Genomic DNA, 16,933 nt, shown 5'->3' on the forward strand with positions numbered 1-16,933 from the left:
CAAACTTCAAACCATTTGTGAACACAAAAATATATCTGCTGTTTCTTTTTTTTTTTAACATTTCTTTCTAAATTATTCCAGCAAAATAATCCGCATTGTGACAAAGCCTGCATGTACTTTCACTTTGAAACTTGCCTTGGGTACAAAGTGCCTGCAGGCATTTGCTCCTGCTTTTTATACAGGCTTTTTTTTTTTTCCCCTGGAAAGTATCAGGCGTAGATTTGGCAATGGGATCTGCACATATTTTCCCTCCCTGACCTAAGCACCCCGGAGCACTGCCTGGGAATGCAGTGGGAAGTGCATGCACTGGGGAGATTTTAGTTGCATTCAGGAATGGCAGTTTTCAAAAGCCAATTTATGGGGGAGGGAGGCACTTTTAAACCATGTAAATGGCTTTGAAAATTGGCCTCCCTGTGTAAAAAAAAACTGAAAAATGGAAATACCTTCTCAGCCCCTATACATCTGCATGGAAGAATCATATAAACTTAATTACTGGCTTTACAGATTTCATCTATTTTTTAAACTTCATTTTATATGCAACAAGTAAAAAAAAAATTTAAAACAAAAATCCTACCTCCAGTTAAAACCATGCAAAAGATCTAAAATAAACTGAAACCTTTAAGGACCGGACCTGGTGGCTCAGTGCCAGTGCTGGGTTCAATTCCCAGCTTTTGCTTCCTGAGTTGTCGAGGGCCAGGGATGCTGTAGAGCTCCCAGAGGAGGTAATCGTACAACAGCAATACCTGGTGGCCAGATTCCGAGACTCCTAGTCTGTGATTTCCGGATCCTAGAAGGAGCCTTGGTAGGTAGCGCCAGCCCAGGACTGTCTCTGCAATAACTGGACTAAAATAAATTGGGAGAGGATATAGAATGGGGAGGTAGGAGAAATCTCCAGGTAGTTGCCAATGAAGACTTACGATGCTAGATCCTAGCTCTGCTTCTGATTGAGCTTGAAAGCCCATGTGGTTACTAGGAGATAAGGGGGCGTAGCCCCTGTGTATGTGGCTGCTTTGGGTTCATAACCCCATGTGCACACCGACTCCTTGAAAGGATGTGACCCCTTTGTGCAGCCTCTTGAAAGGGCGTATGATCTGTGTGCGTGGCTGCTTGGGGAGGGGCGCAGAGCTCAGGAAGGGTGATGCCCAGTCCTTGTGCGCGTGTGTGCAGCTCCTTGAGATGATGCGGCCCTCTATGTGCCCGGCCCCTTGAGGGAGCGTAGTAGCTGTGTACAATGTTGCTTGATGGGATGGGGATTATATGTTATGCTCTCTGTCTTTGGCAATGCTGCTAGAAGGAGAAAAACTTTCCCCTTGTTGCTTTGCTTGTGTTTGATGAAGTTTGCCTCATTTCTGTATTCCCAGAGTTCACTTTGAGCACCTAAAGAACATTCCTGTTCTGGCCTTGGACATAAATAAAGATTTTGAAGACAACACATTGGAAGAGGCAGATCTGGCAAAGAAGGTGAACTGTAGATGGCTGTAGCAGTCTGGTGGTGTCTCGTTTGTATGTCTGGTGAAGGGACAGATGATTGGCGACAAGTTCTCGGAGAGAGATGGCAAGAGGAGCTGAAGCTGCTGCAGCCTCTAGCAATTTGCTGCTGTTCTTAAATGACAAGGAAATCACGATGACATTTTGTTGGTTTTTTTTGTCATTTCCCGTCCAAAATGACACACAAAAACCTCATCATTTTAATTCATTCCATTAGCTCATGCCAAATCATTTTAGAGGACACCAAAATGCAGAAACAAAACTAAATTTAAAAAATAGTGCAAAATTATAAATGAAATAAAAACCAAAAGATTTTCCCATGCACATCTCCTGTCTCCCATTTCTCTTATGCAGCTATTCAAATTATACCACTGATGATTTGGGTTGCAACAGCTGTTCCATGTTACTTCCTTGCTTTCTGTTTAGGGTTGTAACTTCCACTTTTTGTGGATTACTGCTCCCATGTCTTCTGATAAGGTTGTAACTGCTGCTCTGAGCAGGTTAACCCTATGCTTCATTATCATCATCTAGCCCAGGGCTTCCCAAACCTGTCCTGGGGACCCCACAGCCAGTCGGGTTTTTCAGGATATCCACAATGAATATGCATGAGATCAATTTACATATACTGAGTCTCCATGGCATGCAAATTCATCTCATGCATATTCATTGTGGATTTCCTGAAAACCCGCCTGGCTTTGGGGTCCCCAGGACAGGTTTGGGAAGCCCTGATCCAGCCACTAGGGATCCTCTCTGTTTATTTCATGTCTTTCTGAATTCTGTCACAGTTTTTACCTTCATCATCTCCACCAGGAGGGTAACACAGGCATTCACCACCCTTTCCATGAAAAAATATTTTCCTGCCTTGGTCCTGAGTTTACCCATTGGAGCTTAGATCTAGAACTTCTTTTCCATTGAGAGAGGTTTGCTTCGTATGCATTATTAATACCATTCAGGTATTTAAATCTGTATCATATCCTCCAGTTTCTCCTCTCCTGTAGGATATCTTCACCATTTTGATTGCCTTTTTCCTAACCACCTCTAGCCTCTCTTTATCCGGTGCTGTTTATGGATCAAGGCGCTGTTTGACAGGAGCTATCAACGCAACCAGTGCAATGTGCCTTGGAGCCAGCTGCCTCTACAGCAGATGCAGCTGCCACAGCCCAGAGTTTCCCTTTGACTTTACCGACAGCTCTAGTGAGGGTGAGCCAATCGGGGTTTCTCTACTCCAGCTGCAGTACAGAGCATCCCCTCAGCCAGTGCTATTGGAGCTAGTGAAGACTTTCTTTGACTCATTAAGCCCTGAAGACCAAAGAAAGAGCTTAGAATAGAGATGTGATTCGGCCATACCTTTTGGTTCGGCCTTCGTTATCGGCCTGCCGTGGGAAATTTCATTTTCCCGCGGTTCGGGCCAATTTTATTTCCTGAACCGAAACCCGTCCCAACCCTTCAAATTTAATTAATTACAACCACCCACCTCCCGACCCCCCTTGCCGAAAGTCCCTGGTGGTCCAGCGGGGTCCCAGGAGCAATCTCCCTCTCTCGGGCATTGGCTGCCAGTAATCAAAATGGCGCCGATGGCACTTTGCCCTTACCGTGTGACAGGGGCCGACCAATGGCACCGATAGCCCCTGTCACACGGTAAGGGCAAAGTGCCATCGGCACCATTTTGATTAGTGGCAGCCAACGGCCCGACAGGGGGAGATCGCTCCTGGGACCCCGCTATACCACCAGGGACTTTCGGTAACTGTTGGGGAGGGGTCGGGCAGGTCTTGGGGGGTCAGGAGGGTGGGGGTTGCAATTTATTAAATTTGAAGGGTTGGGGTGGGTTTGGGGTTTTTTGTTGTTTTTTTTAATGTGCCCTTTCTCCCCCCAAAAAACGATAAGAAAACCACACGAATTTTCATGGGTTTTCTTATTTCGTCGCCCCCCCCCCCCCGAAACGTGATGAAATAGGAAATAGAGACGATATTTCCTATTTCGTCGCAAACGAATGCACATCCCTAGCTTAGAATCTCTCCTGTCCAAGATGGAGGAAATTTTCCCACATAGTGGGGCTGCCCAGAGTTCCTTTCCTTATGAGATTCCAGCTTTGGGAGGTGGTGGCTTCTCTTTTTCCAGAAGAGTACCTTCATGAATTGGAAGGGGAAAAAGTGGTTTTAGTTCATTCTGAGTTCCTGCCTGACATTTCCCCCTCAGACCAGCAGAAATCTCCTTCTTGGGCACCCACATCATTATCAGAGTCTTGTCTCAATGTTTCTCCATGGTTGGGGGAGGAGGAAGTTTGCACAGGCATTCCTTCAGAACCCCTACCAGACTGCCTCAGCATATCTCTTCTCTGGAAGATCTCTAATGTTTAATATTTTTTGGATGTTGGCAAAAAACATTGCCCATCTGAAAGAAAAGTTCCCAAGAACAGCTTTTTCAACCTTGAGTGGACTCCATAGCTAATCCAGTTTGCAAACTCCTCAAGGCCGACATCATGCCATCCAGTGACCCAGAAGTTAAACCTAAAGGATAGGAGACAGGCCTACTTGAGGATCAGGTTGGTCCAGCAACCACACTACTCCATGGTGGTGGAATTAGCATTAAAACATGCTAAGCATACTCATGATCACACTAACATGCCTCCTGGGAAGGATCCAAAAGTGTTGGATGTTTTTGGAGAAAAAGGGCTTCCAAGGATTCATGCTGAGTGTCTAGACTATGGCTGATCAGCTCTACAATGTGCATTATTTACACAAATGAATGAAAAAGCTAAAACCTTAACACAATCGGCTAACTCAGGACAGGCAGTCTTTCAGTGAGTGGCATAGGAATGTAGAAGCATCTGATCCCACTCTATTTATGAAGCTTTTGATATTACTGCCAGGATTTTGGCCCCTTCCATTAAAGCCCGAAGGCTCGCATAGTGGCCTCCGTGTGAATAGTGGCCTCCGTGAGGATGTGCATGATCACCTCATGGATATACCTTGTACAGGAGACAACTTGTTATGTGACAAAGTTCAAGAGACGGTGGCTCTGATTAAGGAACATCAATCCACATTATAGTCTTTATTGCTTATGGCAGGGAAACATCTGGCTTCTGCCTGACTGTTCCTAAAAGCTTCCATTCTTCCAAAGGCATTCCTTTTGTTCTTTTCAACATAATGCTCTTCCCACTCTTTAGCAGCAGCTACCCGCTTGAAGTCGGCAAAGGGAAAGGCATCAGCCCAAAGGTTCAGCAGCAGATGCAGCCTAAGCCCAGGACCAGTTTCTGATGCTTGCCTCTGGCAGGAAGGAACGGTTCTATTTTTCCTCTCGGAATGGTTCTGTGTCACCAAGAACTTGTGGGTCCTGGTATGATTACCACTTATGCTTCTATTGCCCTCCTCCAACCCAATGGATTTCAATCTTCAGCTCTGACCTTTTTCAACCTGCCCAATTGCAGGTGGTGGTAGAGTCATTCTTTCAGCAAAAGGTGATTGAGCCTGTCCATTTCCAGGAGTTCGGCCAGGAATTCTATTCCTGGTATTTCCTAATCTCCAAGAATTCAGGCCTATACTGGATTTGTGGAGACTGAACACGTTTTTGGCTCAGGAGAGGTTCAAGATGAACTCCCTCCTGATGATTCTTCCTTTCATTCAACTAAGGGATTGGATCTGAAAGACTCATATGCACACATTCTCATTCATCTTGTCCATTGAAAGTTCCTCAGGTTAGTGGTGAAAAACATGCAGTACAGTACAAGGTTCTCCCCTTTGGTCTCTCCGTAGTCACAAGTCTGTCCACAAAATCCCTTGCAATTGTAGCAGCACAGCTTCGTCAGCAGGGACTCTGTTTAGTCTCATATCTGGATAGTTGGTTGGTGATGGGTCCATCTCCGTCAGGAGTTCTAGAGACCCTTGAGAAGACTATGCAGCTTCTCCCTGGGTTTCCTAGTCAACTTTTCCAAGTTAAACCTGGTTCTATCTCAAAGAATTCAGTTCATAGGAGCTGGAATAGACTTGTTCCTTGACAAAAAGAGCCACTTTGCTGATGAGCCTAGTAGGTCTCTTCTTCAATAGACCATAGCGTCAGCAAGGTACATACCGGGTCGTAATTTGTGATTAGCAAATTAAACTCTCTTGAGGGTTCCAGCGAATAATAATTATCGCTTAGAGAAAACTAAGGCTAGAGTCTTTTTATATGCCTCAGCTATATCGTGTAATTTTCTTCCTGATCAACTTAGAATTCAAAGTGATGTAAAGGAGTTTAGAAAGCAGTTAAAGATTGTCACACCAACTCTCTGTCTTCTCTTCTGTGAAATTCCCGAGCTGTAGAAATGACTGTATATCTGGAGAGATGCAGCTTGTGAAATATTTTTTTCTTGTGCTAAACAAAAGATGTTTGCTGTCTTGGAGGATCTGTGGCAGAGATTTAGTCCTGTTCATCCTCTGAATCTAGCAGACAAGTGAAAACAGAGTGCATAGTTAAGGCAAGCCTGGCAGGCAGAATAGTGAGTGGACAAAAGACAGGAGGATTGGGTTCTGTGTGAAGCAGCAAAACACTGCCAAGTCTCTGTGACATGTCTCTCTGTTAATAATAAGGTGACTTTTGGCATATCTGTGCACCAGCACCACATCTGACCACTGTTTAATATTCATACACTTGAGTAGTGTCTTCTGCTTCATTGTCAAAATGTTGGCCAAAGTGGTTTGGGCTTCCCTAGCTGACAGAAGGAAATCATGGTCAGTCATGAAGAGCCCTGCCTCCTGAAGACACCAGGGAGCAACACATGATCTGCTAGATGTGACCCCTGCCTGAGATAGAACTGTCTAAGATGCCTGTACACCCTCCAAGATAACCCGAATATCCTGCCTGAAGGATATGGCGTAACTGTTTAAGTGTAATTTAAGGACTGTAATTACTTCCTCCTCTCTGCATGCAATCCCCAAGTTCAAGTCCAGCAAGCATATGCACAGCCTTGCTTTAAGATTTAAATCCTAGCCCAGAAGGATCATTTTCCAGATTTGTTTCAGCAGGCAGTGACCATTTGTGCTCAGAGAGTTGGTGACTTTTGGGCATGTTCCTGTCATTTCTCGGCTACATGGCGTATGTTTGCTATTCAGATATTACCGAGTCTGGATGTGGTTCATGCCTTTGGCTTGTTCTCATGCTGCCATGGACTGCGCAGCCTGCTCGGTAACCGACTTTCCATCTGCAGCTTCTCCACGTCCTGATATGCCCTTCCTGCAGATCTCATGTTTTACCTGTTTCTTTTGGGACATGTCAAAGCAACTTAGAGCAGAAAATTCTTATCTTAACTATTTTTGTTCGATTCTTCAGTTGCCAGAAAGGAAGCAGGATGTATGATTCTGTTTAGGTTTCTCCCATGCTGACATTAGTTTCAAATGAAAGCCGTGTTTTATCAAAACTACCGGCTTCTAAAACCATGTTGAAGATGACATTGCTCGTCTTTATGATGTATTCAGGATTAGATGCATGAGAACTTTGCTAACAGAAATGGCAGTTTGCACTTAGATTTACCTAGTGCTTTCAGTGGGAGGGAGACTTGAGTAGGAGGAAGAATTAAAAAAATATTTAAACTCTTGTTCCTTTGCTGGAAAATAAAATCCCAGCCAGCCTGGTGGCTCTGGCACATGCTATGTGCCACCATACAGAGGGCCCTAGGTTTAATTCCCAGGCCAGGACTCACTTCTCTCTCTGGGTAGGGCTGAGGATGCTGCAGAGGCAGCATTCAGAGCCCATGGGTGAAAGGAAGCTTCAGACATCATTCAACAGCAACATCTAGTGCCAAACTCCTTTCAGGCTATGAAAGGAACCCTGGCACCTGGCTTCCAGCTGAGGATTGTCTCTACTATGTTCTTATGGGGAGGGAGAAAGAAATAAAATAGGGTTCAAATATTCTGAGTAGTTGTAATTGAATGCTCATGGGACTGGATCCCAACCTAATTTTTGTGAACTGGAAGTAAAAGGGAAGGAGAAAAGTACCAGACTCCAAAATATAAAGTCTGAAAGGAAAAATACAACTTTAGTAATATTGTTGTTTTCCTTTGATAGGCAGACTGGATTAGCCATGACAAGTGGGTGATATTATCTGACGGCACTGAAAGGCCTCATCTCTCCTAGCTAGCAGAGCTTTGAATTCTATTGAGCATATGCAAGAGTTCTTGCATGGGCATTGCCTCCTGAGCCTCCTTAGTCATTTTTTGTCTGAGCATAAATAGGCACGGATATTTACTCAGTCACTGAAGATAATTTTTCTTTAAAATCACAACTTTGATATTCACTTTAGTATTTACCTTCTTTGGTTGCCTCACCGCCTATGCAGTACCCACAAAAGCATTTTTCAATGCTAGAAGATTTTAAAAAGTTCTATTGCCTCCTCAACATGTCTGGCAAAAAGAAACCTATTGTCAGCAGGAATGTCCCTCACTGATGGCCACGAGTTGTGCTATTGATGCCTGGGTCCAAACCATGATCAGGCACACTGCTACACCTGTGGAGGGATGTCCCTGTGGTTCCAGTGTTCCAGGGCTAGTAAAATCAAGGAGCTGTATAAATATCTTCGGAGCTGCAGCAGATCCTCTGCTGCAAAGCAGCAGCATTATCTGCCTCACTGGGTAAGGAGTTGAGCAGGAGCTCTTCCAAAACTTCCTCATTAGCACGGGCCGAAGCCATGGGGTCAAGTAGAATGAGCTGCCCCATATCGAAGAGCAAGGGGCATCACTCTCTCTGGCCAGTAGAGCTCTCATCAAGAAGCATAAATCCTTGAAGTACGATGCATTGGCATCGTTGACACAAGATGTGTCAGTGCACTTGATACACAACGCATCGGGATGCATGGCACACCAATACATTCAATGCATGGCTCACTGGTGCAGTCAATGCACGAACCACCAGTGCACTCAATGCACAACGCATCGAAGTCTCAATGCATGAGTCACATGCTCCATTGATGCATAGCACAAGAACACTTGGGGCTCCTTGTTATGCCTGTCGGTCACAGATGGCTGCGACCACGAGTTCTCACTTCTTGCAATGCTCTCCTGCCCTCCTTGGGGCTGCTCGCAGCGCGGGCCTGCCTGCACCACCGCGTTCCTCGGGACTTCTCATGGTGGCATGGACGCCGCTACTTCCTACTTAGATGTCGGGCCTTCCTAGGTGCGTGCATCATAGGTCCCGCCTTTGAAGCCTCTTCGGCGGGAACCTCAGGGGCGACCCTGGTTGATGATGTCATCGGACTCCTGTACTTAAGCTCCACCTTTGCCCCCAGCCAGCAGACTTGGCAACAAGTTCCATACGAGTCCTCCTGCCTTGTGTTCCTGAGACGTCGCTACGTGCCCTGCTCCTAGACCCTGTCTGGCACCTGCTCCTTGGGGGTCAGTGTGCGCTCCTCAGGGACTTGCTCCTCTGGCCTACCAAGCTCCTCAGGCTGGCTCTGTGCCTCTTGGGTCCTACTCAGCAACAAGCTCCTGCTACTCAGGTCTCCCTTGGAACACCGTGGCAACCTGTGAGTTCCTTGGCTAGCCTTCCCCGCTCCTCAGGGTTGCGCCTGTGTTCTAGCAAGACTGTCTGCGCTCTTCCTCTCCTCGGGCCGCGCTCTCTACTCAAGAGACTACTTAGAGCCTCCCCACTCCACGGGACTTGCTCCGGTTTATTCAACGACTGTCAGCTGTCCGCTCCTCGGGCTTGCTTCTCTACTAGACTGCCAGCACTCCTCCACTCTCTGGGTTCCTGCCTACATTAACAGTTGAGACCGGCCCTGGGCTTCCCTGCCTTGTGGGTTTGCCTGTGCTTCCAAGTCTACGCCCACTACACTGCAGTTCCACTCCTCGGGGCTGTCCTCCCAGAGAACCTTCTGCACGGCTAATCCTGCGCCTACCGCTCCGCGGTCTGTCTGGCACCTCTCTCTTCAGGGTCTCATTCCAGGTACTACCAACAGTCTGTCACCCTACGGGGTTCACTTCCTGGTCCCTGGGGATCTCTTCACTACTGTGCCCAGAGCTCCTCGCTGTGCCTGTACATTGCCTCCTGATGGTGCGGACCTGTGGGGCACCTCCCCACGGGCTGTAACAACTCGCACCTCAGGCCAAGGGTCCACATACCCACAAACAATAACACCTTCCAGACAAACCATCCCGAATCAGCTGATGCATAAATTGAAAAAAACAACCCAGCTCCATGCCAGCCTTTTTGATACATCTCAATGGATGCCCCTCAAAGCACTCAGTGGCAGCTTCCAGACATTTAACTCCATCAAAGTACCAGGTTCCTCTATTGCTGCAATCGAGGTACTGAGACTCAAATCAAAGTCTTCATGCTACAATACCTACACAGCTGTATGCTGGTCACCCTAGAACAAATGCAGAAGGGGATTTGTTACTTCTGCCCTTTCCAATTACAAGAACCTTCACTCCTGCACGATTACTAGTGAAGGATTTCTGTTTGGAGGCACTGAACTTGGTATGCTCCACGGTACCGCTCACTTCCTATAGACCACCTATCGTGGAATAGGAACCTATTGTCACCGAAGAGGATGTTCCACCTCCTACACCAGGTCAGAGAACATGTAGGTCACTTGACTAAATTGCAGATATGGTGAAGAGTTTCTTTACTTCTTTGACTAGGGAGATGGAAAGAACTATCTAGCCTTTCCTCTCTACCTTCACTATAGTAATCCCTCAGACCGGAATTCCACTTTCGCCTACCAGTGTGAACACATCAGAACCCTTGCTATGTGGTTCTTTATCATCTCACTCAATTACAGCAGACTCAAGTCATTCAGAGATGGTAAACCAGGATGTTTCTCCTCTTCTGGGGCCACTGGAAGAACCTCTCCAGGCCACTTTCTTTGTTACTGGAGTCCTAGATTAGTGTACCCACGCCATTGGATTCAGGAGAAAGTTCTACAGGTATTCCTTCTAACTCACTTCTGGGTCCTCCTGATCATATATTACCTGCAGAGGATCTTACCTACTCAAAGTTTGCGGAAAAAAATGGATGAGATGTTGTGTCGTTCACAAGGATAAAGACTCCATTTGGAATTCTGGACACGCCATCAGAACCAGCAGCTGTGCTGGTCCACAGCACTGTGAACCTGTTACAAATGAGAATACGGGAAACTCCTATTTCTGGCATTCTTATGGCCAGAAAACAAGATGTCAGTTATAGAATTCAGAAGTCACTAGGTTTCAGAGTTGTCTAACTTCCTCACCAGTCGGTCGTTGTTGAGTCCGCACTGAAAAAGGTGAAAAAGAAAAGAATTAATTTAAATTCACTTCCAGGCAAAAACCATAGGCTACTAGACAATTTTGGAAAAAACTATTTCAGAACTCCATGCTTACCACTCATATGTCTACTTACCAATTTTATATGATGCAGCATCTACATGACTGCATTTAAAAACTAAAGCCTTTTCTACAACCTGTGGATGGAGAAATTTATTACCCCCAACCTCTGTTGGATGTGGAAGAATGCATGAGACATTTTTGCTAAGTCTATGAATCATTCAATTCCATCTCACACACCTCAGCAATCTCTATGGGGATTGATGTATGGTGTAGCTTAGAGTCAGTAGCATTTGAGATGATGTGTACAACAAGTTGGCAGTCCTCCTTTGTCTAGGGGACAACCTTTTTGACGAAAAACTCTGAGTCCAGTTGCTGAAATAAAAGAACAGCATGTGGCAGTCCAATCCCTTTCTATGGCTCCAGCAGCCTTCTTCTTCAAGATACTCCTTCTTTTCGTACAAGAGGGCATACGTTCATAGATGCCCATTCTGTCCTTTTCAACAGTACCACTCCCCACCCTTTCCAAATCAAAGTTAGCAACCACTTCTGGCCAGGCCTCGGCAAAGCTGTCAATCTAAAATGACATTATAGGCCCAGCCTAAACCTGTGCCTAGTTTTTGATCTCTCCGAATACTCAACAGTCTTTCTACCCAGGTGGGGGCAGAATCCAGGCCTTCTTGGATTCATGGCACCAGATAACCAAGGACTGATAGGATCCTCAAGATCGTAGCATCTAAATACCATTTGCATTTTTCTCAGCTGTCATCCTATCCACATTGCTTGATTCTCAATCCAGATCCATCTCACCTGATGCAGTTTCATCTGGAAGTGCAGTTGCTCCTTCAGCAATGGGCAATAGAACCAGTCCCTGCATCCCAACATGGGCAGGGCTTCTACTCCTCATACTTCCTCATCCCCAAGAAATCAGTCAGATTGAGATCCATTCTGTATTTGAGACTCCTAAACAAACATCTGTACAGAGAGAAATTCAAAATGAATTCCCTCAGCACAATTCCCCTTTATATTCAGAAGGGAGCATGGATGCACGCTCTCAATTTGAAGGATGTGTATCTCTTATACCCATGTATCCTTGTCACTGGCACTACCTTCACTTCAAGATGGATTCTTCCCATTATCAATACAAAGTACTCCTGTTGTGGCCTGTTGGCAGCTCTGAGAGTTTTCACCAAATGTCTTGCAATGGTAGCAGCATACCTACATCATCAGGGGATTCAGATTTTCTCATACCTGGATGACTGGCTAATCACAGTGTCCACTCAGGAATAAGTGTTGCTCTCCTTGCACAAGACAATCCATCTTTTTCAGGGTTTAGGTTTTCTGGTGAACTTCAAGAAGTCAAATCTAGTGCCGACTCGCTACAAGAAAAGGCTTTTTTACTGTCAGATCGAGATCACTCATTTTCAACCTCCTCTTCTAGCGCTCGACAGCCAGATTCTCGTTGCCTTAGGTCATATGGCAGTGACCATTCATGTGGTCCTACTAACCTGCCTTCACATAAATTGCTGCAGTTGGGTCTGTGCAGCCAGTGGAACCAACTAATTCAACCACTGTACAGGTTTTAGGAGACATGAAACAGGAATTGCGCTGGTGGTTGAATCCCTGCATGCTTCAGGATGGTGTTCCACTTTGTTTTTTCCCCCATGAAGTAAACCTAGTGACTGACATCTCTTTAAAGGGTTGGGATGCCCACACAGGATTCTTTCAGACCCAGGGCACATGGTTTCTCAAGGAAAGCCACTTTCAGATCAATCTGCTGGAACTAAAAGCAATCAGATACACTCTAATGACATTTACACATCATCAAGGAAAGACCATCTTGATTCAAACTGACAAACAAGTTGCAATGTTTTTCATCAAAAAATGGGGGTACAAAGTCATGGACTCTTTCCAGAAAGCATTAACGTTTGTTGGTGAGTGATCAGGAATCAAACTGTTCTACAGGCCAACTATCTTCCCAGGATCTCCAACATGCTGATGGATCACCTCAGCAGAATATTTCAACCATACGACTGGTTTCTGTAACATTCAGCAGTTGACAAACTATTAGAATTATGGGGTCTGCCATTAGTCAACATCTTTGTGTCTGAGCAGAACAGAAAACTTGAACAATTTTGCTCAGTTCTACCTAACAGGTTAGCTCAGGATGCTTTTCTAATTGATTGTGGAATAAGCCTCATACGCTTTTCCGCTGATGTTCACTGGGTCAGTATGAAATCTACTGCAAGACTGCTCACTCGATCTTCATAGCTCCAGCTTGAACAAGACAAATATAATTTGAGTATCTCATTCAACTCTCCAGCATCTCTTCAAAATATCTGGGGTCAGACCCCACCTTGCTGACTCAAGACAAAAAGAATGCTGTACCATCTGAATCTTCCATGACTTATCCAGCTAAGTTACAAAGGATATTCAGCGGCACAGCTATGCCACTGAATATCCGCGAATAAACCGCTACTTAGCCGGATAAGTTATATAACCTGCTCATTAGTAGGTCTAACTTAGTATACGTTATCCAGCTAAGGCTGAATATCGCTTCCTCATCTGCCCATTGTCCATCCACAAATAGAATGGCTAAGAGATAGCCAGATAAGTGACTTATCCGGCTATCTAGCAGCCGCTGGATATTCAGCATCCTGCTAGGTAGCCTGATAAGTCCTATTTATCTGGCTGTCAAGCACAGAACATGCTTTGAATATCAGGCCCATGGTGGTTTTGGTTAGGAAACCGTTGACTAGAGAAAGCTATGCCTTTAAATGGAAAAGATATTTCAAGTAGTGTCATCAGAACATCTTGGATCCTTTTTCTTGCAGACTCAAGCATATGCTAATATAAATGCAAAGCTGCAGCATGGTCGTTTATTCACACCTTTACATCCTATTACTGTCTGGACAATCTCTCAAGAACTGACAGTAAATTTGGACAAGCAGTTTTGCACAACCTGTTTTTGTAGTAGTCTACTCTCCACAGTGAAGTCCGGGTTGCTTATTCAGCAGATGTTTTGTTGCAACCCTCAACTTGGGAGTCTCCATATGTCATGGCTAATTCAGCCTCCTTATCGACAGAAAAAGCAAGTTTGCTTACCATAAACGATATCCATAAATAGGATGAATTAGCCTTGCTAAATATCTGCCCACCTCCCCTGGAGAATAGACTACCTAGCTAGATTAAGCTCTGATATTAACTGAGGAGGCTTATGAGGCAATGCCTGCCCGGGAACTCCTGCGCATGCTCAGTAGAGCTAAAAGCTAGGAGAGAGAGGTCCATTCGCTGCTGCTGGATGATGTCACCCACATGTAATAGCTAATCCATCCTGCTATCTACAGAAAACACCATTTATGGTAAGCAAATTTGCTATCTGGTTGACAACAACTGCAAAAATTGTTTGCTAGTTCTTGTAGGTTTCTTGCAACATTGCTGTACCGTGATTTTATTCAGTCTGTGAAAGGATTCTATACAATCGATGTGACATAATATACAATTAATTGCTGTGCAGCAAATTTTGCTGATCTGTTGGTAATCTGACGGATTTTTATTAAAACTTCCCAGATGTTGCAACAAGTTTATACTTGCTATAACACCTAATAATTCAGTTTTGGGGTAATTTTAACAAAGCAACAAATGTTCTTTTTGCAGGTGGAGGTCTTTGTGAAGAACCTGTGAAGTCTGTGGTACTCCTTTATGGCATCCTGGTGTCCGCCCTTCATCAGAATTATGTTGCATGAGAACAGCGAAATCACGTACGGTGGGGCATTGCAAACCTGGTGGGAGGGAAGGGGAAGAAAGCTTAACTGACTTCAATATTTTTTATTTCCATTGGTTTGTTTTTTTTTTTGTTTTTCATTTCAGTGTACGATAAGATATGAGTCCATGTATTTTTGAAAGGAATTATTTCTTATGCACTAAAACCAATGAAACGGACAGCCTCCTCACCCCAAAAAAGAAAAAAAAGAAGAAGCAATTAATGGATTCCGGAGACCAATATCTTCCTTGTGGCGAGTGTGGATAGCACAATGAAAAAGTTGTGGTTGCTTGTTAGATTAGGTGAGGAGTATGTCTTGTTTCTTTCTGATGACATGGCATCCTGCCGTGCCATTCTCGAGGGCGTGACCAATGTCTTGTGCTTGGGCCCATCTCCAGGAGCTGGGCACCTAAGCGTATGCAGACATGTACCTATGAATATTTTACATTGTTACGATGTACTTGTGAGCTATGTTATACATATCTGTAATTAAACAATTAAGGCAGACACAAAGGCTTTGTTCAAAGGTGCAGGGGTGACTAGTGTAATGTAGCTTTCCCCAAGCCGGCCCAGTGCTGAAAGTAAGGCATGGGAGACCACAAGATGGATTGGCCTTTTTATGAAGACTCGCTTCCTTGCTCTCCCATCGGAGAACATGCCCAAGACGACTAATGATATGTAGAGGCTCTTTCCTTGCCATATAATTTAAGAATTTCCGACCTCTAGTTGAATAAAAAAAAAATGAAGACAGATTGACACATTGAAAAAATCCCATGAGCAGCTGAAATTATTTTTCAAATGTTTTCTTAAAAAAAGTGGTTGTTTTAATAATGTTGTACAAAAGTGAATACAGAGTTTATATGTTAGTGATGGGAAGGTTTTTAAGGATTATGTTTTTTGGTAGAGTTTGTATGCTTGTGGGAGGATGGACTTTGGTTTTGCAAGTTTGTGGCAGGAAGGATTACAGGGTTTGTGTGTTTGTAGTGGTATGGATTGGTATGGATTTTTAGAGTTTGTGTTGGGAAGGATTTCAGGGTTTGTGGGTTGCACTGCTGCAGGGCAGCTGTGATATTCCTTGCCTTCCTACAGAAGATCTCTCAGGCAGCAGTAGAGTAAAATTCACATAAAACATTAACTCCTATGTTCAATTGCTTTTTCTTTTTAATTAAAAGGAATCATAAAGGCTTACTGACTACAAAAACTTTTAGCCAAAACCATGCTTTACTTGCAAATTAAAGTTGCTAATAAGTTGTATAATCAACGTCATGGTGATATCGTGACTGTATCACATCCAAGACACAGATGAAGAGAGAAATGTTAAATATATGAAAAACAGCAAGGGAGAATTGATTCATACCTTTTTTGCTTTAGTTGAATATGACACTGAAAAAGGTCAGGATGATACGTAGCCAAAAGAAATGGATTTTCTGGGTCCTGAGAGGCCATGTAATGATAGTGGGTGGGGCAAGAGTATTTTTGTATTGGTTAAAGAATCACAGTGATACTTCCGAGCGGCAGCGTTATCTGCAGCTGCCCCATTGAACCGCTATGTCAACAGCGCAAAGTCTTACTATGTTGCTAAGCAACATGACCTCAATGCAATATTATATTGAAGCCAATTTACTTAGTGGTTGTAAATTTGTAGCATGTTCTTAATATACAATGTTTTTTTCCTGATGGCTTTTCAATACCTAACAAGGTTTGGGGGAGAGAATAAAGTTATTCGCATGAGTTGGCAAAGGAGAAAAGTTAAGGAGGTCCTACGAGATCATTATTACCCAAAAATAGAGTAATGTAGTTGATAACAGCAGAAAAAGACCACTGGTACATCGAGTCTGCCAGGTTATCCCTGTACACACTGCCAAGTACATATCCCAACAGCCAGCCATAGAGTGTGACTGCTTGTAGGATATGACTCTCCTCCTCGGACAGTTTTTGTCAGCTAAAATAATAATGGGAAAAAATACTTTATTCCTCCTTCAGCTCTGTTACATTCATGGGTTTTATTTATAAATGAGTCAATGAAGTATTGCTTTCAAGTGCTCTGTGCTGTTTTCTGCATTTTGATAACTTCCTGCGAAGCTGAAAAGCATCGTAAAGTCCCCAATCCTGGAATAAAATGATTTTGTGAGTTTAACATGCGTGCTGAGTTTATTTGAGTTTACTCAGATATCTTGTCTGAAATTTCACAGCTTGGATCAGAGTTCTGTTCAGGGTTGGCTTGGTGGTGGGTTTTGTGTTTTTTTTTAAAACTGGTAGGTGCTTCTAGCTCAGTTGAATCAGGGCTGGCATCCAGAGCCATGAGCCTTCGTTTACAGCTACATGGGGCTTTTCTTCCCCTCCCAACTTAGTCCAGTCATTGCAGCGACAGTCCTCAGCTAGGAGCTATTCATCAGAGCTCCTTCAGGCACCC

The 16,933-nt window shown here is 44.3% G+C and overlaps 1 protein-coding gene across 2 annotated transcripts in view; it reads left to right on the forward strand.

The window, feature by feature from the left end:
• DGUOK (deoxyguanosine kinase) overlaps positions 1–16,657 on the forward strand; it is a 124,851-nt gene extending 108,194 nt beyond the window's left edge. The window contains exons 6-8 of one of the 2 annotated variants that reach the window (XR_003857087.1): positions 1,362–1,461; positions 14,415–14,518; positions 14,628–16,657. Coding sequence is in view for 1 of the 2 variants with exons in the window: in XM_029604149.1 (XP_029460009.1) it covers positions 1,362–1,461; positions 14,415–14,441 (127 nt within the window). In the remaining variant the exon portion in view is untranslated. Of the gene's footprint in view, positions 1–1,361; positions 1,462–14,414 lie in introns of both variants that reach the window. The other variant, XM_029604149.1, reaches the window with a different exon arrangement.
• The last annotated feature ends 276 nt before the right edge of the window (positions 16,658–16,933 follow it).

This window comes from Rhinatrema bivittatum, chromosome 5 (assembly GCF_901001135.1).
Source record: "Rhinatrema bivittatum chromosome 5, aRhiBiv1.1, whole genome shotgun sequence".
NCBI classification, from domain to species: Eukaryota; Metazoa; Chordata; class Amphibia; order Gymnophiona; family Rhinatrematidae; genus Rhinatrema; species Rhinatrema bivittatum.